Source organism: Cucumis melo, chromosome 1 (genome assembly GCF_025177605.1).
Source record: "Cucumis melo cultivar AY chromosome 1, USDA_Cmelo_AY_1.0, whole genome shotgun sequence".
Taxonomy (NCBI): Eukaryota; Viridiplantae; Streptophyta; class Magnoliopsida; order Cucurbitales; family Cucurbitaceae; genus Cucumis; species Cucumis melo.
The window spans coordinates 21,539,856-21,566,193 of record NC_066857.1 but is presented as its reverse complement, the minus strand read 5'-3'; the positions used below and the strand labels follow the sequence as shown (position 1 = coordinate 21,566,193).

The 26,338-nt window shown below is 35.5% G+C and overlaps 1 protein-coding gene, 1 long non-coding RNA gene and 1 other non-coding gene across 24 annotated transcripts; 2 read left to right on the top strand and 1 right to left on the bottom strand.

Moving 5' to 3' along the window:
* Positions 1-1,373: 1,373 nt before the first annotated feature.
* On the bottom strand, positions 1,374-25,650 carry LOC103489681 (uncharacterized). Of its 21 annotated transcripts, none has more exons than XR_007818888.1 (13): positions 25,256-25,650; positions 24,531-24,578; positions 24,035-24,169; positions 20,482-23,274; positions 19,787-19,911; positions 19,629-19,702; positions 18,731-18,874; positions 18,247-18,622; positions 2,670-2,922; positions 2,372-2,532; positions 2,123-2,284; positions 1,620-2,027; positions 1,374-1,538 (listed from the first exon to the last, which is right to left on the bottom strand). It is a non-coding gene; the product is annotated as an uncharacterized LOC103489681 (long non-coding RNA). The 21 variants fall into 21 exon arrangements; XR_007818887.1 differs by having other exon boundaries at positions 2,372-2,526; XR_007818893.1 differs by having other exon boundaries at positions 2,372-2,457; positions 25,256-25,649.
* Positions 7,365-9,795, top strand: LOC103489682 (40S ribosomal protein S5-like). Of its 2 annotated transcripts, XM_008448942.3 has the most exons (3): positions 7,403-7,478; positions 8,571-8,660; positions 8,921-9,795. In XM_008448942.3, exons 2-3 carry the CDS (start codon positions 8,627-8,629, stop codon positions 9,547-9,549), a joined length of 663 nt encoding a protein of 220 aa, XP_008447164.1. In that variant the 5' UTR covers positions 7,403-7,478; positions 8,571-8,626; the 3' UTR covers positions 9,550-9,795. The 2 variants fall into 2 exon arrangements, with proteins under 2 accessions (XP_008447165.1, XP_008447164.1); XM_008448943.3 differs by lacking the exon at positions 8,571-8,660 and having other exon boundaries at positions 7,365-7,478.
* LOC127144351 (small nucleolar RNA snoR2/U65) lies at positions 8,579-8,716 on the top strand. Its single transcript, XR_007816007.1, has one exon. It is a non-coding gene; the product is annotated as a small nucleolar RNA snoR2/U65 (small nucleolar RNA).
* Positions 25,651-26,338: the final 688 nt, after the last annotated feature.

Genomic DNA, 26,338 nt, shown 5'->3' with positions numbered 1-26,338 from the left:
TGTAAACCCCAACTCATTTCATTCAATAGCTCAAGTTCATTTATGTGCTTTGTTGTTTGGTGTCATTCATAATTAAGAAAAATATGCTTAATGAACCTAAGTTTATGTAAGATTAAGTTAGAAGGAAGAAAGAAAGCCTCTAAAGTTAGGACACCTAGGATAAAGACATCATGTGACTAAGAGGCCTTGGTGTTGACATAGAGTGGGCGACCATGCATGGGCTAAAAGTTTATTTGTCTAAGTAAACCTCGCACAAACATTATGTGGCCAAGATTGCTATACAGACAAAAAGTTGGGGCTTAGGATTGAGACTTGATTAGAAGCAAGATGGCTAAGCATGTGTTGAGGGTAGTGTTGAAGGTCCCTTAAGAACGTAGTGGCCAAGAAGTCGCAGAGTATGTTTAAGTTTGAAAGTCATGCGTTAAGCATGTGTGAGGGCTATGCGGTCATAAGGATTAAGATTGTTAAGCTTGCAGTTAGGTGAATTCTAATCAACAGTTGGGTGATCGAGAGATTTTTCTTAAATGTGTTGCCACATGATAAGCATAAGTTGAGAGTTAGGCGGCAACGCATGTATGCGCAAAGAAAAGTATGCGATTTTGAGATGTTTTTTAGTTAATTTAGGCATTAAGTAGGGAGCTTTATAAGATAGTGGTAGACAAATGGAGAATAAGAATAAAAAATTAAGTTAAGTGGTTTAAAAATGAAGAAAGAGTGTCGAGAAATACATGTTTTAAGGTCCTAAAAATAAAAATTGAAGGACAAATAACTTCACCATTTTCTCCCTTGCAAAGACCAAAATTCTTAAGAAAACAATGGAGCTAAATGAGTCTAGATGATGATTGAGGGTTGTTGAGAAGAAATCTTTGAAGTTTGATGCTGGAAACTTGAAGAAATTTCTTGATTGTTCACACTACAAGAAGAAGGGGGTCTGCTGACGTAGAGATGCGTTGGCTAAAGCAAGGAGTGCATCGGGAGAGGCTACGCTGATGCAGAAATGTACGTCGACAAGAACATTGGTAAGAACAACAATCATGAGAGGCTCTTCCAACGCACTAATGGGCTGATGTTGGTAAAGGTTTATTGTCGATACAGTGTTCGTCGACATGGTCAACACATCAACATTGGGGAACTACCGACCTCTAGTGGTGACATTGGCTCACAGGTTACTATCGATGTCATCAGGTACGTCGACGTACATGAACCACACCGATGCGGCGTCGACAGACCGTCGTCAAAACGACCATTTACGACGTATAATGTGCGTCACGAAATCCTTCTTATAATATTTTTTAATTACTTTTATTTAATTTAGTTTTTTATGTAAACTGAAATCGAATTCGATTTAAATTCATTCAAATACTAAAATATAATGAAATACCAAATGAAATTTAATTAAAAATAAGTCAAAAGTACACGTTCCAATACATAAATTACATACATAATGAAAACAAAAAACTTAAACTTTAAAAACATAAAACTAAACACATAATCTACATCGATGTCCTACGAAATGGAAGTTTCCTATGCCTTCGAACCTGCAATTACATGAAATTAAGTTTAAATATATATCATCAATAATATGAAATTAAAGAACGTAAAAGTTAAAAATTACGTACCTCAATGAAATGAAGGATCTCTCGAAGCCCAGGAGATGTCTTCAATCATCTTCCTCATTTCTTCCATCTGTCAAGCATGTTCTTGAATATAGCGCGCATGTTCTTCCATAGGCGAGTCTATGCTACAATCAGGCGAATACTTTCTTCATGCTTCCTGTGAATCTCTTCTTCTACTACCTCAAGATGAGTTTTTAGCTCGTCGTTAACCTCTCTGACGTAGGCTAGCTCTCGCTCGACAGATGGAGATGAAGAACTACTTGTAGTGTGTCGGGACTTTGGCTTGGTGTCCCACCCAAGACCTTTTGAGTAGTCTAGTCGTTTACTCAAAATGGTCTAGCATATTTCATTCCTAGTGAGTGGTTGAAAACCCTCTAGGGTAGGCTGGGACTGGAGTTCCAACATTTGATTCTACAAATAAATTTTTTGTTAATTAAGTAAAATGTGCAAATCAACTAATGTGTGAAATAAGACAAATGACAGCTTATAAACTTATATGCGCATACGCAGCCACTTGTGAAACAAACTGGCCACCCCGAGCGTGTGTTTTCTTGAATAACTTCACATGGTCGATCGGATGATTCTGCTGTTCAGCGAGCTCGTGTTGTCAGTGTAGAAATAACTTGGCGTAGCTACTGTAGTTGTAGTGGTGCCTCGCTCTAGTAGCCCTGTGATTGCTCATACATGCAAACAATCAAAATGTTACATAAAAAAAAATGAGGTACCATTTGAGAGCATTATAAGTACTAAATCACCTGAAATTGTCGAGTGAGGTAATGGTCGTAGAGGAAGTGCCAATCTTGAACTCGATTGCTCAATATGGGGGTGGGTTGGCACGAGCCTGTTCAGGATCATTGAACTTCTTAAAATGGGGGTGGTTCTATCCCCTAAACTTCCATACACTGAGCATCTGATGCTTAACAAACCGAGTGAGCATTGGATCAGTGAAATCCAACACGAACCATTGTTGTAGAAAAAGTACACACTAATTAAGATTGAGTGTATGAGTATACGTATAGGTAACCTATATGTATGGGTGATTTAAAAAATTACCTTTGAACTGCCCTTAACGAGAATGATGTACTCTAGTGTCACATCAGCCCACTTAAAAAAGCAAACTGGAAAAGTATCTTGCGTTAACACACTGATGGTATTGCTAAAGTGAACAGCATATGGCGAGATAGGCTTGTCCTAGCCTTGAGCGATAGATATGGGGATCTTCCCATTCTGTGCAACATATCTCTCCAACTCCAGGTTCTTGGAGCGTCGTCGTCTCCTGGAAGTGGGAGTAGCACGTTGAAGGCATCTAGAAAAATAGAATAATTTCATAAACATAACAAAAAGACTTATGCATAAATAATTATTTATGAATAATTGTTTATATTATGATGACTAACTAGGTGTGTCGTCGATCGATGAGGTGCCTAGAATGGTATTAGACTCCTCAGCATTAAAATCGAATAGGCCATCGCTCTCATCGAAATCGATGGGAATTGAGACATAGTATATGTGAACATATAAACCAAAATTAATTAAACATATGAGAGTACGTAAAACTAAATATGTAAAAAAAATGAAAAAACTAATATGTAATTCGTCAGCGCTTAATCTGCTTTGAATGAATAATTGTTCATCTTGATCATTTATAAAGTCGTCATCGACATGATGTGCAATTGGTCTTTCCACCACTATAGGATAATCGTCGACTCTACATAGGGCGTTGTCCTCAACGTGATTAGCGATAAGATGACCGATAGCAATTTCAGGTACATTTAATTGTTGATCCTCAACATCATTTACTTTAGGGATGTCCCATATACGTTTATTTTGAACCACCTGAATAACCTTCAAATTGGTACTATTTTTTGGGTTGTCGACGTAAAAAACTTGATGTGCCTGGATTGCGAGAATGACTGGTGCTCCAGAAAACAAAAAATGGGATGTGTTAATAGATTTGTATCCCATGTGTTCTATGATTTTTTTCCTGTCCGTGTCAAATCATCTACACTTGAATAGCGAAACATGGTAGCCTATCGGATATGCCATGGAAAGAATCTCATTTAATACACCGTAAAAATTATTGTCGTCGCTTCCACTTGCACTACTTTCACCAACTACCATGACTCCACTATTTTTTGTTAAGCGCCAAAAATTGCGATCTATCATGTGAAATTGTATGCCACCCACAATGCATCTAGTGTAGGATCGAATGTCAAGTGAAGGTCCAATCACAAATGAGAGAAAATCATGCAAAAGGTTGTCTCTCTCACGCGTTTCAATGACCTAAAATTGTTTTGTTAATAACTATATACGTCTATGAAATAAGCCTAGGAAAATTCCAAATGGATTTATGTACTCCACATACATACTTGATCTCTAAACCAATCAGGAAATGCTCGTTGATGTCTTTCGAATAGGTCGACAACATTGCTTGTCTAATGACGTATCAGTCTCAAGTATCTCTCGGGATCACCACATTTTTTATGACTGTGTAGTCCGACAGGATTACCAGTCCAATATGAGATGATATGTATCTGAGTGACTCGAGGTCGAGTCACAACCCAAGTATTTTTTTCGAGTTCACTAAAGACCAGCTTTGTCTTAGGTGTTCCTTGTGTTCACCGAAGACTAGTTTTTCCTAGGTGTTCCTTCAGGTTCACTGAAGACCAGAGATGTTCCTACGAGATCATAGATTGCGCATGTTCGGGAACGTGCCAGTTTAGGGGTACTACTTTATAGGACAGTGATAGGAGGTTAACAGACACCTAGCGGGACTAGTAGTAGGTCCCTTACTGAGTATAATTTTATACTTACTCTTTAATGTTTAATTTTTCAGGCAAGGGTAGATGAAAGTTGGCAAATAATAAGAAGTGATCGTGGCGTGCCATAGGGAAACGTTTTGCTTCCAACGTTATGTTATTGGTCTTGATTTCAGTATTTTCGTATTTTCTTTATCTCACTCTTTTAAAATTAGATAGGGTCCGAGTTAGAATTTTATTTTTTGATTTATTTCTACTTAAAGTGATTTATTTATGATTTGAATGAATACTCGAGATTTTGATTATGAAAATTAGTTATTTCCATTTTGTTTTAAGAAAGTTTTATTTCTTTTAAGTAGTAATGACCTTAGCTTAGTATAAAGAGTTGGGTCGTTACAGTTGGTATGAGAGCCTAAGTTTTTAGGTTATGCAAACTAACTTACGATGTAAGTCTTTGTTTTTTTTACGATGTAAGTCTTTGTTTTTTTTACCCCTATGGCTAATACAGTCCTTCGTTACTCACCAGGTATGTTTTATGATTTATGATGATACTATGTTTATAATTTTGCTTGAATTAAATTAGATAAAGTATGAATGTTATGATTGTATTGTGAAAGACTTATGCTGGTGGAATTTAGGAAAAATGCCGCCACGTAGAGGTGGTAGGGAAGGTAGAGGAGCTAGACGTACCCAGCTTGAAAAGCAACCTGCTGCACAAGCTGCCAACCCTACTGCATCTGTTACTCAAGCAGACCTCGCTACAATGGAGTAGAAATACCAAAATATGCTAAGAGATGCATTGGCGCCATTTCATGTTATCCAACAGACTCCGTCAACCCCTACTCAGGTCTTAGTGGAACCCCAGAATGCGTCAGACCAACTGTCAGCAGAGGCTAAGCATCTAAGAGATTTCAAGAACTACAACCCCAAGACGTTTGACGGGTCCTTGAAAGATCCCACCAAGGCCCAGATGTGGTTGGCTTCTGTAGAGACCATCTTCAAGTATATGAAGTGCCCTAACAACTAAAAGGTTTAGTTCGCAGTTTTCTTTTTTACATATAGAGGCACCGCCTGGTGGGAGACCATAGAGAGAATGTTGGGTGGAGATGTCAATCAGATAACCTAGGAGCAGTTCAAGAAGAGCTTCTATTCCAAATTCTTCTCTGCTAGCCTGCGGTATGCTAAGCAGCAAAAGTTTTTGAACCTAGAGCAAGACGATATGATTGTGGAGCAGTACGATGCAGAGTTTGATATGCTGTCTCGCTTTGCTTCTGAGGTGGTAACGAATAAGGCTACCAGAACCGACAAGTATGTTAGCGATCTCAAACTAGAACTCCAAGTCTTCGTTCGAGCCTTCAGGCCAACCACCTATGCTGATGCATTGCGTCTGGTAGTGGATATGAGTCTGCATGAGAGAGTTGATCCGTCTAAGGCTGCAGGGAGAGGGTCAACCCTAGATTAGAAGAGGAAGACTGAGTTGCATCCTACTATATCACCATAGAGGAATCTAAGGTCAGGTGGTGCTTTCCAGCGGCATCGTTAGGAGATGGCTGCAGCTGGAAAGACCTTGAGAGAACTACCTGCCTATCATAGTTGTGGGAGATCTTATGGAGGACGTTGCTTAGCAGGAAATGAAGTTTGTTATAAGTGCAAGCAACCAGGGCATATAGCTAACTTTTGTCCTCAGAAACTGCTTGGGATTACCTCGAACCAGACTTCTACTTCCCAGTAGGGAAGGGTTTTTGCCATTACTCGTTAGGAGGTCGAGCAAGCTGGTACTGTGGTGACAGGTACGCTCCTAATCTTAGGGCACTTCGCATTTGTGTTGTTTGTCTCTGGGTCTTCTCATTCTTTCATATCTTTGTGTTTGTTTAGCATATGTGCTTAGAGGTAGAACCGTTAAATAGTTTATTATCTGTTTCTACTCCATCTTGAGAAATTATGTTGTCCAAATAAAACATAAAAGCATGTCAAATAGAGATAGCAAATCATGTGTTAGATGTAACTTTACTAGTTCTAGACATGCGAGATTTTGATGTAATTCTAGGCATGGATTGACTATCTACTAACCATGCAAGTATAGACTGTTCCTGCAATGAGGTAATTTTTAACCCTCATTTAGTGGCTAGTTTCAAGTATAAGGGGGCATGGATTGTGGTCCTATCTAAAGTCATCTCAGCTATAAAAGTTAGCAAACTACTCAACCAGGGTACTTGGAGTATCTTGGCTAATATAGTAAACACCAGAGAGCCTGAAGTTTCCTTATCATCTGAATCGGTGGTGAGAGAATACCCCGATATTTTCCTTGATGAGCTTTCAGGACTTCTACCTCATAGGGAGATTGATTTTGCTATTGAGTTAGAGCCAGCATTACTCCCATATCTAAAGCTTCTTATAGAATAACCCCAACTGAGTTGAAAGAGCTGAAGGTCCAGTGCAGGAGTTGCTAGACAAGGGTTTCATTTGACCTAGTGTGTCACCTTAGGGAGCACCAATTGTTTGTGAAGGTGTCTCACTTTCACCCGGAGCTCGGAACTGTTGGAGACCGAAGGAAAACTCTAATGTGAGCTTAGAATTGAAGATGGTGAACAATTGGGAGTCTTTTTTAAAAATCTTTCGTCGGTATATTGAAATTTCCTTTTACACTCAAATAACCCCCCTTTTCACGCATTCAACGTCTTCAAACCTTCCTTTTTCAATTATTTTTTCGTTTACATTAATGACATTTAGGTAATAAGATAAATTAGTGGATTCTTTTATGAAAAATGTTAGCCCATTTAAGACTTTTATGAAATATATTAGAAAGAAATCATATAGCGATTTATATTATTCTAGTTAAAAGCCCATAATAGAAACTAACCCAACCTAAAGTAACGTAAACATTCAATAAGAGAGACAAATTTTAAAATAATTTCTAATTAAAAAAAAAATTGTCAAGACCGTCCGGGTCGGATCCAAAATATAACCCGAACCGGCCGGTTTAGCATCTATATAAATACACCTTTAGGGTTTTTATTCTCTCAAGACTTCACCGCATTTCCACTTCTCTGAGGCCACGGTCAGCCATTGGAGCAGCTCAATAATCCTTTGACTCCCTACTACGGTAAGTCGACCTTACTGCTTTCGGCTTCTAGTTTTTTCAATCCTGTCATTAGTCCTTTGGAGTTCTTCTGTACATTTATGACGTTTTCGGCTCGTGTTTTGTTTCGCCTGTATGTAGTGGGTTTTTCGAGTTTTGTTTTTACTTTTTTTTATACTTGCAGGAATTAGTTGAAATCTATGTACTTCATGCCTTGGATAATACTCTTGATCTGTTGTGTTATTCAAAATGAATTGTTTTAAGATGGTATTTGAGAATGGTCATGTGAGTTTTGCCTACTTGGTTATTAAAATGAATTGTTTTAGGATGGTATTTGAGAATGGTCTTCTGGGTATTTGGTTGGAACCCTTGTGCTCTGCTATGAATTAGGGTGTTCTCCCCGTTTTTTTTTTTTTTTTCTTTTGGTTATTAATATATCTTTTATGACTACTTATTCATATATGATATCTTTTACTCGTAAATTTTGACTCATTTGAAAGTTTTATCCTTAGTCCTTTCTCATTCAGGGTGTAAAGGTATGTTGTTAGGGTTAAAATAGCCTATGCAGGAAAGTTCTGTATTTGTTCTAATTATTGCATTTGTGTGCATTTGTATCTAGTTTATTTCTTGCTGAGAGTATGCTTCATTTTTTAGTACACATCACTTGTGCCACTTTATTATAGTTGCACATTTTTGTTTATGGAGAGGATGAATAGCATTTAGGGATGTCAATTTTTTATTGAGAAAACCCTCTCTCCTACTTAAGCTTGGGGAATTTTTGTTCTAAATGTGGTGAACATAATACTTCTCCTTATTTTAATTTGAATGGAAGGGGAAGACGAATACTAATATTTTCAACGAACCTTCACAACTTTTTTTTTCTTATTTAGGAAGCCATGTTTTTCAAAATTGTACTGTGTGATCCACATATTTATCGATTATTAGTGAATTGAATAATAATTAGAGTTTTATTGGTATAATTTTGAAGTTCAGACTTATTACATTTGTGGAAAGTTTGGTTACAATTTTCAATTTTATTGGAATCCTAAGAACTTTGTGTTAACATATATTGAGTTTTCTTCTCTCTTTTTTTTTACTCATTAAGTTCTCTATTAGGAATGTTTGGTTCAATGTCACATAGTCGATAGCTAAGAGCAGTGACCCACAAAGCTATGATTGAACGAAAAACAAGCCTTTCACATCTTGGTAGGAATTTGTTATTTCTCAATAGATTTACAGAGCTGTTTCATGTGATCACAATTTTTTTCTATTTTTCTGAAGTTCTCTATTAGGAATGGGCTATCTGGTTAGTTGCTTTTGAGAGAACATGTGGATTGGTGTTGCTCGGTTTCCTTGCCTTTGTAATTTTGTCCTTGGAAAAAGCAAAATGATTAGGTATCCTGATATGCATAACATGTTTAAGCCAACTAGTTCTCACTTTTTTAGTGCAAATAATTGATCTTCAGGAATCATGGCTGTTGAAATTGATGTGGTAAACCAGGAACTGACCCAGCCTCATCATGATGTGAAGCTGTTCAACCGGTGGACCTTCGATGATGTCCAGGTGAATGACATCTCCCTGGTTGATTACATTGGGGTTGCACCTGCCAAGCATGCCACCTATGTCCCCCACACTGCTGGGAGGTACTCTGTCAAGCGTTTTCGAAAAGCTCAGTGCCCAATTGTGGAGAGGCTCACAAATTCACTTATGATGCATGGGAGGAACAACGGAAAGAAACTTATGGCTGTTAGGATTATCAAACATGCAATGGAGATTATCCATCTTCTAACCGATCTCAACCCAATTCAAGTCATTGTTGATGCCGTTGTTAACAGTGGGCCACGTGAAGATGCTACTCGAATTGGTTCAGCTGGTGTTGTTAGGCGTCAAGCTGTGGATATATCGCCTTTGCGTCGTGTTAACCAAGCAATCTATCTTCTTACAACTGGTGCTCGTGAGGCTGCCTTCAGGAATATCAAGACTATTGCAGAATGCTTAGCTGATGAACTTATTAATGCAGCAAAGGGTTCTTCAAACAGTTACGCAATCAAGAAAAAGGACGAAATTGAGAGAGTTGCAAAGGCTAATCGTTGAGGTTATATTTCACTGTTCGTTTTATGTGGCATAGCACGAGTTTTATGTTATTTTTCTTGTGTGGCCACATTCATCTAATGAACACTATCGTGTAAGATTCTCTTTTTGGATTCCTTGTTGGGACAGTTCATATCTACTTGTTTTTTAGGCTTTTTGAAGTTTTGATGTCATTGTGTTTTTCATCTGAGTTAGCTATTGCACGATGTATTTTTTGAAGTTCTAGTATAATCTTAATTTTGTCTGTCTTATTTGGTTTATAGATCAAATTTTTTCTAACTGTACTATTTATTCTATCTTGTTATGGGTGTTTTTCACCGAGTAACTGATTCCTTTAGCTTTATGCTCTGTTTCTAAACAATGTTCGACCTTGAAGTTTTGTTCATTCACTTTTAAGGAGGCGTTCGGAGCATGGAGTGGGTTATTATAATCTATAGTTAGGTTAATATAGGAGTTTTTATAATATGTTTTAAGATGCAGATTATTATAGTTTGGATTATTATAATGTGTTTGGAATGTAAATTATTATATTATGAGGTATATCAAAAATGATTTTTTTACTAAACTTTTTCTTGCAAGACACATGTTTTGAGGAAATGATCCAATTTTTGAGGAAATAAAATTTGTCTCGATTTTTTAAAATTACTCACTGCTTCCGGTAAGTTTTTTTTCTCTCTAGTTTACTTTTTACTTTTAGGAGGTGTTTGGGACAAGTTTACTTTTTACTTTTGGGACAAGTTTACTTTTTACTTTTAGGAAGCGTCGGGGTTGGAATGAAAATTATTTTAATTTGATTTGCCATGTATAAATACTATATATATAAATATTAATCATTATTCATTTCTTTTAAGTTTAATGTTAAAATCGCAAAACACTTACCTTTGTGCCTTATGTAGTGAATTTGTTATTGAGAGTAAAATTTTGAACAAATGAACAAATTTAGGGATAAAATTCTTGCCTCTGAAAATTAAACACTAATTTACCCTTCTAGGTTTTGTTTTCATTCATAATTGCAAGAAAACAGCGTTACTAGAGAAACATAACATAACGTACAGTTGATAACCTTCCTTCCTAATTGAATATAGCTTCATATTTAGTTCAACTTCAATTTAGTCCTTCAATTTAGTCTTATAATTTAATTATATCTCATAAGTGGTTCATAAATGGCCTTTTTGGTTTTTGTGATCGAATATAATAAAATGAACAGAATAAATTATGAAAAAAAAAAAAAACAATTACAATAGCGAAATTTCATAACTATTTTTCCTTTTTGGTGTTATAAAAAAAATTCGAGGACAGATCATAAAACCATCGGTTGCAATTACAAGCCAAGAGGATAGACAACCACATTTTCATTAAGAAACAACTACTTATTAAACATATGGTAATGAAGTTCTATGATTCTGAATTCATTTAGTAGCATTGCAAGCAAATAAAACTCCAACCAAATGAAAAGATGCAGAAAAAAAATACATATATGCCATGAAACCATCAATTAGAAAACCAGAAAGGATAACTAATGAGATATTTTACACACACGAACACACAAGAATAGAGGCATTGCCAAAGAAAGTATACCACTCAAATTTCTCAAAAAAATAAGTATTCTTGTAATTTGTTTCCCTCTAGTTAAAAGAAGTTCCTTCCAATTTATCTTAATTAAAACAAGTTCCACAAATTGTATGAAGAAGTCAAAAATCCTTCCAATTCCAACTTCAAACACAGGCTATAACAATGAGAGAGTAACAAATTTAAGGAACAAAGAGAAAGCACATACAACTTGAAATGTTTAGAAATTGAGGAAAAAAGAAAAGAAATCTCAAATTTTTAGGAGAAATCAAATGAAATCCCGAAGAAGATCGAAATCGTTAAACCCCGAGGAATTGAAGCTTGATTGTAAGATGGGTAAACGCAGAAGAAGAAAAAAGAGTGCGAGAAGAAGAGAAGATTAAGCTAAGGAACTACTGAAAATGACACAAAATCACAATCGAAAGTAAATCACGCTACTCATACGCGAATTGTAGCTCCCTCTTGGGGTGGTGGATTCTATTAGGTAAGAGATGGAGACCTCCAAAACTCTTCTTGGATCTGCCTTCCTTCGATGTATTTGGCTTTTTCCTTGATTCTCGTTCATCAGTAATTCATATAATGGGGATAGCTTCTGATTCCTTTAGGACCGACGAAAAAAAAAAGAAGAGAAATTGGAGGTTTCATTGGATGCGAACAAAAAAGAAATTACAATTCGGAGAAGGGAAAACGAAAAGAGAGGGAAGGAGAGAGGGGGAATGGTGAACAGTGAAGGGTTGAGGGGGAAATGATGAACGGGAAAATGGTGGAGTGATGAATAGGGAAATGGGATAGTGAGATGGATTACAATAACCCTAATATTTGGTTTTCCTTAAGCTGCAGGCCAAACAGGTCCCAAATGTTTTCCTTTTTTTTAGTCCAATTTTTCAATGATTTAAAATATAAATCAAAATTAGGTAACTAACAAATTAGTTTCGATTTTGAAATTTGGTTAATAATTCAATTAGGGTAAGAAATTATAAGAAAATAAAGTTTAATTTTTTAAAAACCAAACACTAAAAATCTTTATGGTTACTAAATACTGTCTTAATTCTTCTGTGGTCATAATAATCTCCTCTTTCGGTCAGCAACTCTTGCCCCAAAAATGGACATGATGAAAATTGAATTGAGAATTGTCAATTCTGAGTGGATATGGATTTGTTAAAAAATGGAGTGGATATGGATTTGTTGAGAAATAGGGTTTCTGATCGTATGCGGAGGGTTGGTAATTCAAGAACATGAATTTGGAATCCAATAAACGTCAAGAGTTAGCATTAGGTATTTTGTGTGTTTTCATGAAATTAGTTAAAATGGATCCAAATTTTATTTCGACCGAAGTTTGTGAGTGGTGATTTTGTTGAAAATTGATGCTGAGATAGAAATAAAACATGGAGTACATCAAACTCTCATTTTACCAGTCGGAAAAAGCGGAAGGACAACATAAAAATATACTCGTTTGCCCAAACTCAGGACTAGTCTTCGACAACTGCATGTTCTCCTATGATAAAGATTGAGAAGGCATTCAAATCCACACTACAAATCTCTACTCAAATAGCCTAACAAAAATTATTTTAATTCTAAGTACCACCAAACTCAAGACCATGCCGTCAAGTCTTCTATGACTGCAAGTTCTATTATAATAGAGATTGAAAATACAGAAATCCACTCTTCAAATCTCTTTACCCAAGTAGAACTATTTAAATTCAAATACCACGACTCACTAACTTTAACTTGAAATAAACAATAAGAGAAACTCTTTAACCTAGTGAGAATGTACACTGCCCTCAGTTGAAATTACACACAGAAAATAAATAACTCTTCAATTCTCGTAGGGTGCATTTCCTCCCTTCCAGCAAAAACAACCTCTCGATGAAGAGAGAAAAATTCTTATGGGCCATACAATATAAGAAGAATTTCTGGTATATTATTCTTCAAATTAATGAATGATCTAGAGTTATTTTCTTTCTCTTTTATACATCGCACTTATAGGCTAGAAGAAAAGGAATAACAACGAAAGAATATCTGCATTAAACGATTGCACAAAATTAGGAACAAATTTGACGAAAACTTTCCAAAGGAGCAACGCCAAGATTGATTCTTCATTATTCAGATTTGTCGTTGTATTTACGCAGGGAGGATTCAACCATTTGTTGTAGATATTGAGTTTGCTTTGATGAATTTAGGTGAAATTGAATAAAAAGTCAGCCACTTGTTTTTCTTGTTAATTTTGATCAATATTGCAGATGAGTTCCATCGCCTCCACTTCTTTTCCTTCTGTCGAGAAATACCTCCAGAATTAACCAATAAAAAAGCTTTCCTTGTTGGTTAATTAATAAGATGATTGGGCCAAATCTTGGACTTCAAGAATAAATGGAAATTTGTCTCCACTTTTCCTAACACTTCTTTTATTATACAGCGCATAGATATTTGTTCTAAAAAATAATTAAGTTTTCCAAAGATTTTCTTTCATTTTATTGTTTCTGCTTCTTCGAGTCTGCTAAAAACTTGCTTGTTTTCTTATATTCTGTCTTCTACGAGTTGCATCCTTCCAAATAGGAACTTGCCAATCCATGAGTATACCATGAAATTACACTACTGGGGGCTCATGTAGCCCATGCCGGATTAATCGTATTCTGGGTCGGAGCAATGAACCTATTTGAAGTGGCTCATTTCGTACCGGAGAAGCCCATGTATGAACAAGGATTAATTTTACTTCCCCACCTATATCGTGGACGTAAAATATAGGCTTTAAATTTGCGACTAAGATAGTGTCAAGCGATAAAATAGTCTGACACCTATCTACTTAAATGTTGCTATGACTAAAGATATATCGTGTACGTATAAATTTTCCTCTCTCTTGCCCAAGTGTAAACGAGAAAAAATGTTTTCTAAGTATTGAAGAAGAAGTTTGTCAATTCATCCGAATTTCAAAAATGAAGTTTGTCAATTAATCTCAGTTGCGTAAATTATATCGGTGATTTTATCCGAGATCTCCGCTTAATTTGTCTGCCATTATACGACAGACTAAAAAAGAATCCAAAGCCGTGGACGGACGAGCATACTCGAGCAGTCCAATCAATCAAATCATTGGCTAAAAGCATCCCATGCTTATCTCTTGTAGATGAACAAGCCAAACTCATTATTGATACAGATGCATCTGATATTGGATACGGAGGCATTCTTAAACAGGAACTTAACGGAAAAATCTCCATTGTTCGTTATCATTCGGGAATATGGAATAGTGCACAAAAGAACTATTCCATCGTCAAGAAGGAAATCCTAGCAATAGTACTCTCCGTTCAAAAATTTCAAGGAGATCTTATCAACAAGGAATTCCTTGTTCGTACTGATTCAAAGGCAAGCAAATTCATTTTTGAAAAAGATGTCAAGAATCTTATCTCAAAGCAAATCTTTGCAAGATGGCAGACAATCTTATCTTGCTTTGATTTCAAAATCGAGCCTATAAAAGGTAGTGAAAATTCACTTGCTGATTACCTCTCAAGAGAACATCTCTTGAAAACTACCTCCTCAGCCTTGAATCCTCAGCCAAATGGAACCGCCTCCTGGCCGGCAACGACCACCGAACCAGCGGCAACCGCCGCAAAACAGTCAAAATAGTAGTCCACAGAGACCACCTCAATCAGTAGCTACCTCCTCAGGAACTACTCCTTCTAGAAAAAAAATCCCCAGCTCAATCCTCTGCACCGTCACCTATGAGTGCAGAAAACTACGCCATGGATTTGCAATTCGAACAAGTTTCCAGGCGACGTCAAAGAACATTGACTATTCAATCAGACTCTTCGAGTCTTCCCCCTATTCCTTCAACCGCATTGTTGCGTCCCTCTGGACCAACAGCTCCAAATAAGCGTGCCGCTTCCCCGGCCGCTTCTTCCTCAAGGTCTGCAATACCGAGGAATCCTTCCTCGTATTCTCAAATCGTTAGGCCAAATATTTTCCAGCCTAGACCTCCAATTAATGGTTATTTCACCAAAACCACAATGGTTGATTTAACTATAGAACCAGAATTCGATGGACCTTCTGTCCAAGAAGTCTGTAATCAAATATTTCCTCACGGGTTTAACTTCTTACCTGAGGATCTTTCAAAAACTAGGACCTTTTACGAGTACATTTTAGTAGACTCAAAATCAGCTAAAATTACTCACATTCCAGACAAAAATGATCCCTCTAAGATCATTTATTCAAAGTTGAGGATTTTTCGTGTTCTCACTCCATCTTACTGGAAACAGGGAATGTTTGTGGGAAGAAAATTCTCTCACCCCTTCAAACCACCTTCATACAATTACCGTGACTATACAAAAGCATGGTATATTGTATTTTGGCTCCAAGCTTACAACCATTCTTGGTTTGTGACATTTTGCAAGCAAGCTTACAAAATGCACTTCCCAAACTAGTTTCAAAATTGGTGGATGTATTTTGGACTCTCCAAAGAAATATTTCCAGTAGAAGTTCAACGTTCATATCACCTTTTTCAACAAAGTATCTATTCGTCACCTCTCTCAAAGACGTTTAGATTTTCTTTGTATTTCCAAATTCCTTGGATCTTTTGTTGGAATTTCCAGCTAGGGCCTTCGGGAAACTTCAAAGCCCTGAGTAAATCCCTCAGAATCAAATGGTGGGAAAAATTCAACTACTCCCATCTCGAAGTCAACAAAATCAAGGATTGGTTTAAAGCCAACATTCACCTACAAGATATGACTAGGCAAGAGGACGAAGCCTTTCTCCTCACCAAAAACGCAGTCATGTCAACCCTTGCCGGAGCAAGCACTCAACAGGAATTCAATTCTGTTGTCAATAACGTCGTTGTGAACCTTTCAGACGATAACGACGGTTTACCAGAGGACGCTTCCCCAGCCTCCGTTAATGATGTCGATGATCTTGACTATGACCCATACGAAGGCCTCGACATCAACGACCCATTTTTGGACACACAACCATATTAGTCCAAATATGTGGTATTTCAAGTGAATTTCAAGTGTTTATGTATAATATTGTAAATTTATGTAAATTAATTTGTTTAAATTTTACCGCATTTATTTAGATGAGGTCATTGTATTCCGACCTTATCCTTTGCTTTAACAGTCTGCTGATCTCAACTTTCTTCAAGAAGAATATTTGAAAGAGAAGACTCCATGACGGAGAAGATACACTTCCGTAGAGGACTCACCAACCTCAGGCAACGCAGACAGCGTAAAGGAATAACTCTGGATGGGATTATTTCCAAGAGAATTCTTGAGAAATTAATTTCAATTTTTGTAGCAGGGCCTACGGGCGCTCCATTGGCAGCCAGGCAGGAAGCCGTAGTAAGACCAAACTGGGAGCATGTGCGCTACAAAGAGAGTAATTAATCTATCAAGAATTATATTCCATGCCAAGCAGAAGACAATCGGGTGACGTCATTATTTTCCCCAACAAATTTTCATTTTTGAAGAAAGGGACAAACAGCAGACATATCACATTTATCTTTAGTGCTTTCTTTAAATGCTTTCTATCCATAGTGGGGGTCCTGTCCCACTAGTTTTAATTTTCAAAAAAGAAAAGATTCTCAAAAAAAGCCAAAATAGGGGTCTTGTCCTGTCGGCCATTCTGAAAATCTTTTGTATTATCAAACTTTGTTGGGCCACTGTGAAGACAATAGTGAAGGTTAATAATTGCTGTGTAGCAATTATTAATTATTATCTTTCACTATAAATAGCAGTTGGCATCCGACCAGTAATGATTTACTTGAATGTTTCTCTAAGCCAAAGATTTATGCATAACTATTTAAAAAAGCATGTTTATTAAAATTGTCACTCACTAAGCCTTTCAACTTATTTTTCAATGTTTTATCACTTTATCTCATGTCAAGCCTACCCTACAAATGTTAGTCTCTGTTTATGAGTTGAGGTCATTATACTTTCATTGTTAACATGTTTATAGTATGAGTTTCAAGTTATGGGTCTAAATAGTAAGTTGTTATCAAGTCTATGTTTCCGCTGAAGTTCTGTCAAAGGTTTAACTAGTAGTTTAAGTTGTTTGCAAAAGCATTTAGTTTGTGTTATTTCTTTTAAGCTTGCATTTCTTGTGTTAAGACTATTGTTGAGTCAAATAGATTAGATGGTTGGTGAGTGTGTTGTCAAAGTACGACGATGCTTCCCATACCTCGCACCCTTTTTTAAGGTTAGATTAAGAGTGAGAGAAAGGACTCTAGGAGGGGGTGTGACATCAATAGAGCTCTATCTAGTGATGTGATACTACAAGACAAAAATCTAGACATTAGTAGTGTCCTATCTTGTGATAGCTACATGAGATGAAAAATCTAGGTATTTGTAGAGACCCTCATCTCTAACCTAGTCTTAGTGATGAAAACTCTAGGCATCTATTGAATACCCTTATCACAAGACCTCTATGCACAGAAAAATCTCCCCCATAGGATTGCTATATATCTAAGAATATCTGAAGTATAGAGTAAAATGTGTTAAAACATCTCATGCTTTCAAACACTATGCATTTAAATCTTAAACACATGTTTCAATAACTCTTTGCACAAGCAATCTTTATACTTAGCAAAGACATTCTTTAAACTCAATTACTTTAGAAACTTAGCACAAACATGTTTTAAACCTTCAAACATTTCTAAACTTCAAACTCATGCTTTGGAAATCATATATAAATCAAGTATAGCTCAAACATTCATCTCAAAGCATGCTTAGAACAAAAACTTGGGAAAAACAAGTTTAGAAATCAAGTTGAAACTCATTTTCGTCACTCGCAATTCATAAATTTTCTCTCTTTGGCTTATACATGTTGCAAAGCCTTAGCTGACCAGAAAAACAAGTCCCTTATAAATTATTGTTTGGCTAAACAGCTTGTCAAAACTCAAGCTAAGTTATACTTTTCAAAAATGGGCTTAACCATGAACTCTTAACCTTACCCAACCTTCTAAATTCACTTTCAAACTTTATTTGTAATCGGATTAGACTTACTTTCAACATATTCTGTCAATAAACATAAAATCTTCAAAATTCACCTAAACTCCAAATTCAGTTATTTCAAGTAAAACTATTCTAAAATACCTATTTGAGCAAAAAAAAAACAATAAGTTAAAAAAATAACCAAAATATGAGCCAAACTCACCAAAACTTCAAAATAAGCTTTGACTACCCAAGTTTAGGTGCTATGGGCTGGTGACACCTCCATGTGGACAAGGATGGGCGTGCTGGAAGGCTTAAAGGCGTGCTAAAGCGTGTTGGGGGTTGTCTTGACCATGAGGCGTGCGCACAATAGATAGGAACAAATTCCAACAATTTTCATATTTAACCCCAACTTCAAAAATTCACAACTCAGCCAATACTTAACCAAATCATGTGAGTTTTGTGTCAAACTCTTTATTTTAAGTCCTCTGCAACTTATATGAAGATACGAAGATCTAAAAACCCTTGAATTGTTCAGAAATTCCCTCAATTTAGAGGTTATTCCAGATTCGAGATTCCAGACAACCCTCGACTTCCACCTGAAAATTCACCCAATTTATGTCATTTTCAGCTCAAAAGCTCTTCATAAAAGTTGTTAAGAATTGAGTTAGCTTTCTAATCTGACCAATCTCAACTTGTAAATTCACCTCTACAACTTGTTCTTCCCTAGAAATAAGAGATTACTCAGCTTGCTCTAAATTTCAGCCAAACTTGAAATTGCTTCTCAACTTTCTCTAATCTTCTTCTCTAACTCCTTCCTCAATTTCCAGCAACCACTTTGAGAGGAAAAACTGAGAGAAAAAGCAAAGTGATGGGAACTATACCTGAAGAAGAACTTAAAAGGCTTCATGTACTCCTTCCCCTTCGTTCTCTTTTCTTTCTTTTTTTCTTTAAACCTTTAACAAATTAATTAACACTAATTTCCACTTTCTCTTTTACTTTTTATTTTTTTGTTTTTTACTTATATAATTGCTCTAACTTATTCACCTTGATGCCCATAATAACTTAACAATTACTTAAAGGCCAAATGCAAATCAACAATACAAATATTATTTAACCAAATTTTGATCTAATTCAAAAAACTTAAACATGCGGTCTTGGCTACACTTAAAACTTAGTCATTATAACATATCAATAAACAAAAGGCTAGAGGATCTAGGGTATATAAAATATCAGTCGTAAGTGAAGTTAAAGAAATGCAATCAGTCGTAAGTGAACCCGAAGGAACATATATTAGTCGTAAGTGTAAGTGGTGTCCTAACATAACATACAAGTATACACAACCTGATAGGAAAACTAACAAAATTACCATCAATCTAAACATACAATATTCAACATTCATCTTCGGTATGAAATCATAAACATGTTTTCTTAATTTTTGGTAACGTATCTCATGAACTTCCAGATCATTGCAAACAGTTCAACATAGCATTTCATAACATAACAGAACAATTCATTCCAACACAAAAATAGGATGCTTTAATTTGTATACATATTCCTAATGTCAACTTGGGTTCAAGGGCAAACGATAGTAAGTGCACTTACCTCAATTTAGTCACAAATAACAAATATGCAAGCAGCCCACTTCTAAATCCAATTTCACCACCTTGAATCGAAACCTAAAACGAGCCAAAATATTTAAAATATGTCCTTCAAGATAAAATTCAAATTTACATTTCTTCTGATGACTCCCAATAACTTACCCAACTTAGTCTTGCTTCAATCCTTCACAACTTCAACCAAACGGCGACCGTCTAAACTCTAAGCTGCTAGACAATGATTCTCAATGCTTCCAAATTCCTTATAACCTTAAAACTTTAAGCCCGAGCTTTGTTTTTTAAAATGTATATAAAATTAAACATTTAATTCAAAAGTGTGATCAATACAAGGAAAAGTTTTTCTAAGGTTGCTAAGGATAAAAAAAATGAAGAAAATTTTGAAAGTTACTAAAAATGAAACCATGGCCTTTTCAAGTTTGAAAAACGGTGTGAGATAATCAAAAGTAAGTAAATAACAATCGAAATAGCTAAGTAAACAGTTGAAGAAAAATAACACAGAGAACTTTGGTAACCCAGTTCGGTGAATGTCACCTACGTCTGGGGAGCTGCGCACAGCTCAAATAAGAAATATTATTAAGATTCACAATAGTCAATATAAATCAATATAAAGGAACATTCTTCTTATGTATATGACTATCTTTACGTACAATATAACTTAAATCAGTCAGACTCCTCCCTGAATTTATGGATGAATCTTCTTGAAAATAAACGTATGCTCCCCTAAATTCATTGACTGCAGTTCAACTATTTCAATTTTCTTTCATATTTCTTATCAACTACAGTAAGATCACCAGTAGATCTTCAGTAATTTGTCATCAGAAAAAAGGTAACTGATGTACCTTTGAAACCTTTCTCCCGAAAGAATGCTTGCAAATTGAATGTCCAGTGATGCCCACCACGAACCAGGCATAAAGCTTCAATATATAGCCACCTATCAAATCTTCGAAATCTTAGATATAGATAAAAGATTCCTATTCATGAGAAAGATATTTTATCTTTTAAAATAAATATCTTTTTAACCTCTTTATTAAATAATCCTTAAATAATAAAAAGAATCTCATATTCTTATCTATGAGGAAGATCTTTTATCTTCCAAAACAAATATATTTTTTACCTTTTTTTAAATAATCCTTAAATAATAAAAAGAATTTAATTCATCTTTATTTCTTCAAAGAAGGATTGTAATGGTTTATTTATCCATTAAGTTTTACGTAAAATTTTAAAAGGTTTAAGTGGAATTTGGATGGATGTTAAGTGGTGGCCACCAAAATGAAAGTAGGAGGTCGAAGGTGGAAGGTGTTTAAGGTGGAGAAGAAAGTTTGGTCGACCATGAGAAGGAAAAAAAACCATATTCTTAAGTCCATCGGTGCAACCATTTCTAAAAACTCTTTCATCAAGCTTGCTATAGAAGAAGTGGAGATAATTGCTCGAAGAAGATGGATCTTGGCTGCCATGGAAAGATATGGTTGAGAAGCCGAAGAAAATTGGAGGAAAATAGCAAGCTTGGCAGATTTTTGGGTTTATTTGTAGCACTCTAGTGTTTTAACAATTCTGAAGTGTAGAGAACGAGTTAGATATTGAATTTTGGAGGTTAGTAAGATAGCGGTCTTTTCTACATTTCTCATGAAGGATTTAAGAGCTAATTCTTGCTTGAAATGACTAGAATAATAAGGAACGTAATAATGTATAAGATTTCAGGTAAATGAAAGCAAAGTTGTTTTTAGGTTGATTCTGATCAATTCAAGCAATTTTAAAGCTCCAAATTCATATGTTAGTTATTTAAAAGGTTTTTTATAAGTTTTACGAAAGAAATTTGCGGTAATTTATTTAAGAAATGAGAGAGATAAGCAAGCTTTTGTCGATGTTTTCTACTGTAAAAAAACATGTTATACATGTAGAGTGTTTTGTTGATTCGAGAAGTTTCAGAGTGTTTCCTATCACACCCCTCTAGAAGTCCCTTCTCTAACTCCTAACCTAATTCCAAAAGAGGTTACAAGGGCTGGCAAGCATTGCCATAATTGGACAACATTTACCAACCAACTAACCTACCTGACTCAACCAATAGTCATAACACAAATAATGCATGCTTATAAGAAACAACACAAGCTAAATGATTTGCAAACAAGTTGGACTACTAGTTGCAGTCTTTGACAGAAACTCAGCAAAAACATAGACTTGATAATAACTTACTATGTAGGCCCACAACTTGAAACTCATACTCAAACATAAACATGCTAACTAAAAGATAAATTAACCTCAACTCACAAATAGCGGATAACATTTGTAGGGCAGGCTTGGCACGATAATCATTACTTGGAAAGTGAGAAAGCATTTGAAAGAATAAGTTAAAAGATTTAGTGAGTGACGATTTTATTAAACATGCTTTTCAAAATAGTTATGCATAAATCTTTAAGTTTTAGGAACAGTCAAGTAGTTAATCAAATTTCATAAGCATGTATCTTAAAACTTATAAACGTTTGAAATACATATCATAAATTGTACTTGATCATTTAATTATAACCCATTCATAACATGAAACATGGGTGTTAAAACACCTTACCATCATTCTATTGACATAGACACAATTCTAACGGTAACCTTTTCCACATAGGCACAATGAATTGTACCTTCACTAGCCAAAGTCTCGACACATTACTGGTAGTTCTTTATCTAGATCTGTCAAGCGAGAGCTAGCCCACGCTAGAGAGGTTAATGAGCTAAAAACTCATCTTGAGGTAGTAGAAGAAGAGAGTAACAGAAAGCACGAAGAAAGTGCTCACTTGATAGAAGCATAGACTCGCCATATGGAAGCACAAGCTCGACAGATGGAAGAAATGAGGAAAATGATTGAAGGCCTCTACGGGTTTCGAGAGAACCTTAATTTCATTGAGGTACGTAATTTTCAACTTTTACGTTCTTTAATTTTATATTATTGATGATATATATTTAAACTTAATTTTTTGACATTGTAGGTTCAAAGGCATGGGAAACTTTCATGGGACACCGACGATTAGATTGTGTGTTTAGTTTAAGTTTTTCATTTTTATTATGTATGTAATTTCTGGACTACGAACGTGTATTTTTTAATTATTTTTAATATAAATTTCATTTGGTATTTTATTCTATTTACGTTAATTGTTTTTAGTATTTGTGAATTTAAATCAAATTTGATTCCAATTTGCAAAAAAATTTAAAATTAAATAAAAGAAAATTAAAAAATATTATAATAAGGATTTCGGGATGCACATTATGCATCGCTAATGGTTATTTTGCCTACGCGGTGTCGTCAGAAGATATGCCGACGCCGCGTCGGTGGTTCATGTATGCCGACGAACTTGACGACGTCGGCAGTAACCTATTTGCAACGCCGTTAATTACCAGACGTTGGTAGTTCCCCACTACCAACGTGTTGACCATGTCGGTGAACAGTGCGTCGATTGTAACCCTTTATCGACATCGTCCCGTTCGCGCATTGGGAGTGCCTTTCATGACCCGTCTCTCATGACATTCTTGTCGACATCCGTTTCTGCGTCAACATAGCCTCTTCCGACGCAATCTTGGCTTCTACTGACGCATCTCTACTTCGGCAAACCCCCTTCTTGTAGTGGTACAAGGAACATAGGTTCGTTAACCTTCACATTAGTAACAGAAAACCATTATGTGCACATATATTGGTCATGAGAGTAACATAGAACACACGGGCATAGATTCATGCGAACATGCTTGAAATCTTAACTTTGAACACATGCTTGCATTAAATCTCTTTAAGATTTGATAATCATAATACATACTTCGAAATAGTTTATAAATCATGCTTTTCAAATAATTTACTAGATCAATAAAGACATATCATTCAGAATTCTCAAACATGCCTAAAAACATTTAGATTTAAACTCATGTCTATAAATAAACATTGAAAATCATTTTCTCACTCACAAATTAATAACTTAACTCTTTAGCTTAGAATTTCTCCCTTTCTCTTTTTAGTCTGAAATAAATGAATTAATATTTCATATATTAACTCTTTCTTACTTATAAAATATCAAGAAAACAACCAAAATTCTCAAAAACTCCAAAGATCCAATGTTGACCTAAAGTCAGACATGCCATGACACTATCATGGGCATTGAGGAAATGAGAACAACTGAAGAGCCGTTTCGCAAGTGTGGAGCAACACCCTGTGGCAGAAATTCAGGAAATTTAAATACACTAGTCGTGTCCATATTGAAGGGAGAAGTTACGGAAGGAGTAGTTCAAAAGACATTTTGAAGTGCCCAAAATATCAAAATCTCACACGAAATAGAATGCCATCTCAAATCGAAATATTCTTTAATTTCAAAAAACCCTGAATCATGACAATTTTCTGAAAAATCGTGCCTCAAGATATAGTACCTGCAAAAGGAGGACTGAAGCTTTAACATTTACGTCCCACAGCTTGTCAAGTATAGATTGTTTAGTTTGCAAAATGGAATCAACTGATGGATTGCCAGCTGCATTTGATACAACTACGTCTATTTTTCCATATTTCTGTAAGCAAACTGATGAATGTCAGTTAAACCTCAAATAAGTAACCGAAACATGCAATGGGAAGGAGAACATTATAACTCGTGGCCGTATATACACGTTTCTTGCCCAAAAGAAAACTGTTACAGGTGTATATCATTGGCTCTCAGCTTGATATGACTTCATTCTTTATTATCAAACAAAAATCTGGCCACGCTTTAATTTTCAGTAGATGAAATGAGAAATTATTTGTTTTTTGAAACAAAAACCTTACGAGCTTGAATCTACCAATAACATAATGTTAAAGGATCATCTATTATAACCACTCTTTCAGTTTTCACTAGGTTCAGGAGAACTTAGAAAGCAAGAATAAAATTATTCTCACCTGGATAGTCTTTTCCACCGGATTCTTCCTTTATTGTGCATTTGATACCTGCAAACAATCCCTAACACTTCAAGTCCTTGAGCTTTGAGTTTATCAACTGCCTTATCGACATTGTTCTAGAACATTTGATTTAAGAAGAGTTCACAACACATAAAAGTAAAATTCACAAAATAAATTCACTGTAGTTAGTACATGCAATAGTGACAAGTAGAGTTCATACAGGTAATAAATTTCACTTAGGTTCCTCTGCACATGGTAATTCAAATCTAAGAGAGAAGAAAACTCAAGGGTATGTTTGGGACTTAAATCCCATCATAATTCTTTAGATGTCTAATTGATCCAATTTCCATGTGCATAATCTGAGATGCCCTGTGTTAAACTTTGAAATTTCATAAAATCTATTTTCAATCCTTGTTGGTAAAAAATTTTCGCCAAAAAGACATCTCATATGATCTATCATTAAACACTGTATGTGTATTCAAAGGACAAAATCCTATATTGTGGTTTACCTATAGAAATCAAACAACAAGAGCACAGAAAATTCAAAAGAAAAACGGATAGAATGAAGACTAAAATGGAATATGGTAAAATTTTAAGTAACTAAGAGATGATCAGAGCAAGTAGTTAAAGATTAATTACAATTTAGAAAGAACAAGGTAATCCTACAAATAAATACAGTATTGTTTTCTTATGAAAAGAAAGAATAGGAATATGGTCGATCCAACCTGACTATTGATTAGAAGTTAGTAATTTATGAAGCCTGGACAGGATCGTAAAGGAAAACAGCAGAATGAAGGGTAAGGATGTTAAAATTTGAGGTTAAAAGAAAAAAGAAGAATTAGGAATATGAATTAAACTGTCGGTGGGAAGAAATAACGATGGAGGCACCTTCGAAGGCGAGACGGAAAACACCTTCGAGAGGGAGTTTGGTGGAAGTGAAGGAAGTATTTTGATGTGTGAAGAGAGTAGGTGAGGGAGATGGAGGGATTTAGGAAGTGAAAATGAAGGGTGACGAAAGGGGAGAGAGAGTAGTCAACAGTACCATGAAGAAGAAAGGGGGAGTGAATAGTGTTTGTATTAACCCGTGTACCAAAAGTAATAACCCACTCCATACTACTTTACACTTTGGTGTTCAAATTACAATTACGATATAAAAGATTATGGATGGAATTACAAAGAGATGCGTCCAACCTCTGAGTATGATTTTCCATATTCATTGGCTCAGTTTTCTACCTAAAACACCAAGGGGAAGAATAAGGGAGAATTTCTTCCAACTCTATTCTAAGTTCTCACCTAAAACACGAAAAAAAATGGAAGATGAAATGAGCTTGCTTCCAATACTTTTTGCACACTTGTTCTTGAAGAGACAACCTTCTATTTAGGTGAAGATTAATAGGACTTAACATCGTATGGACTTCATTAATTATTTGATAAAGCTGCTCCATGCCGCAGACGTCCTTTTCATCCTTTTCTGACATTCCCGTCAACCATTTTGTCTTCTAGCGATGTGAATCGCCTACCTTCATTCTTTAGATCGTCTGATGGTCACGTGTCTTCTCACCTGACATTTGTCACTTGGCTACTCTTCTCTTTTTGGCCTAAAAACTAGCATTTAGACATGAAAATGTGATAAACAGACATAAAACTCTTTTGTAACTTGTAATGCGTAATTGACTTATTTTATCTATTTAGCTACGTGTTTTTTTCCTTTTTCTTGTGTTGTGACTGCATTATTCTACCTAAAAGGTTATAATAACTTGTATTTCTACAAGTTATCACACTCTCAAATTTAAAATAATGTTTGTCCA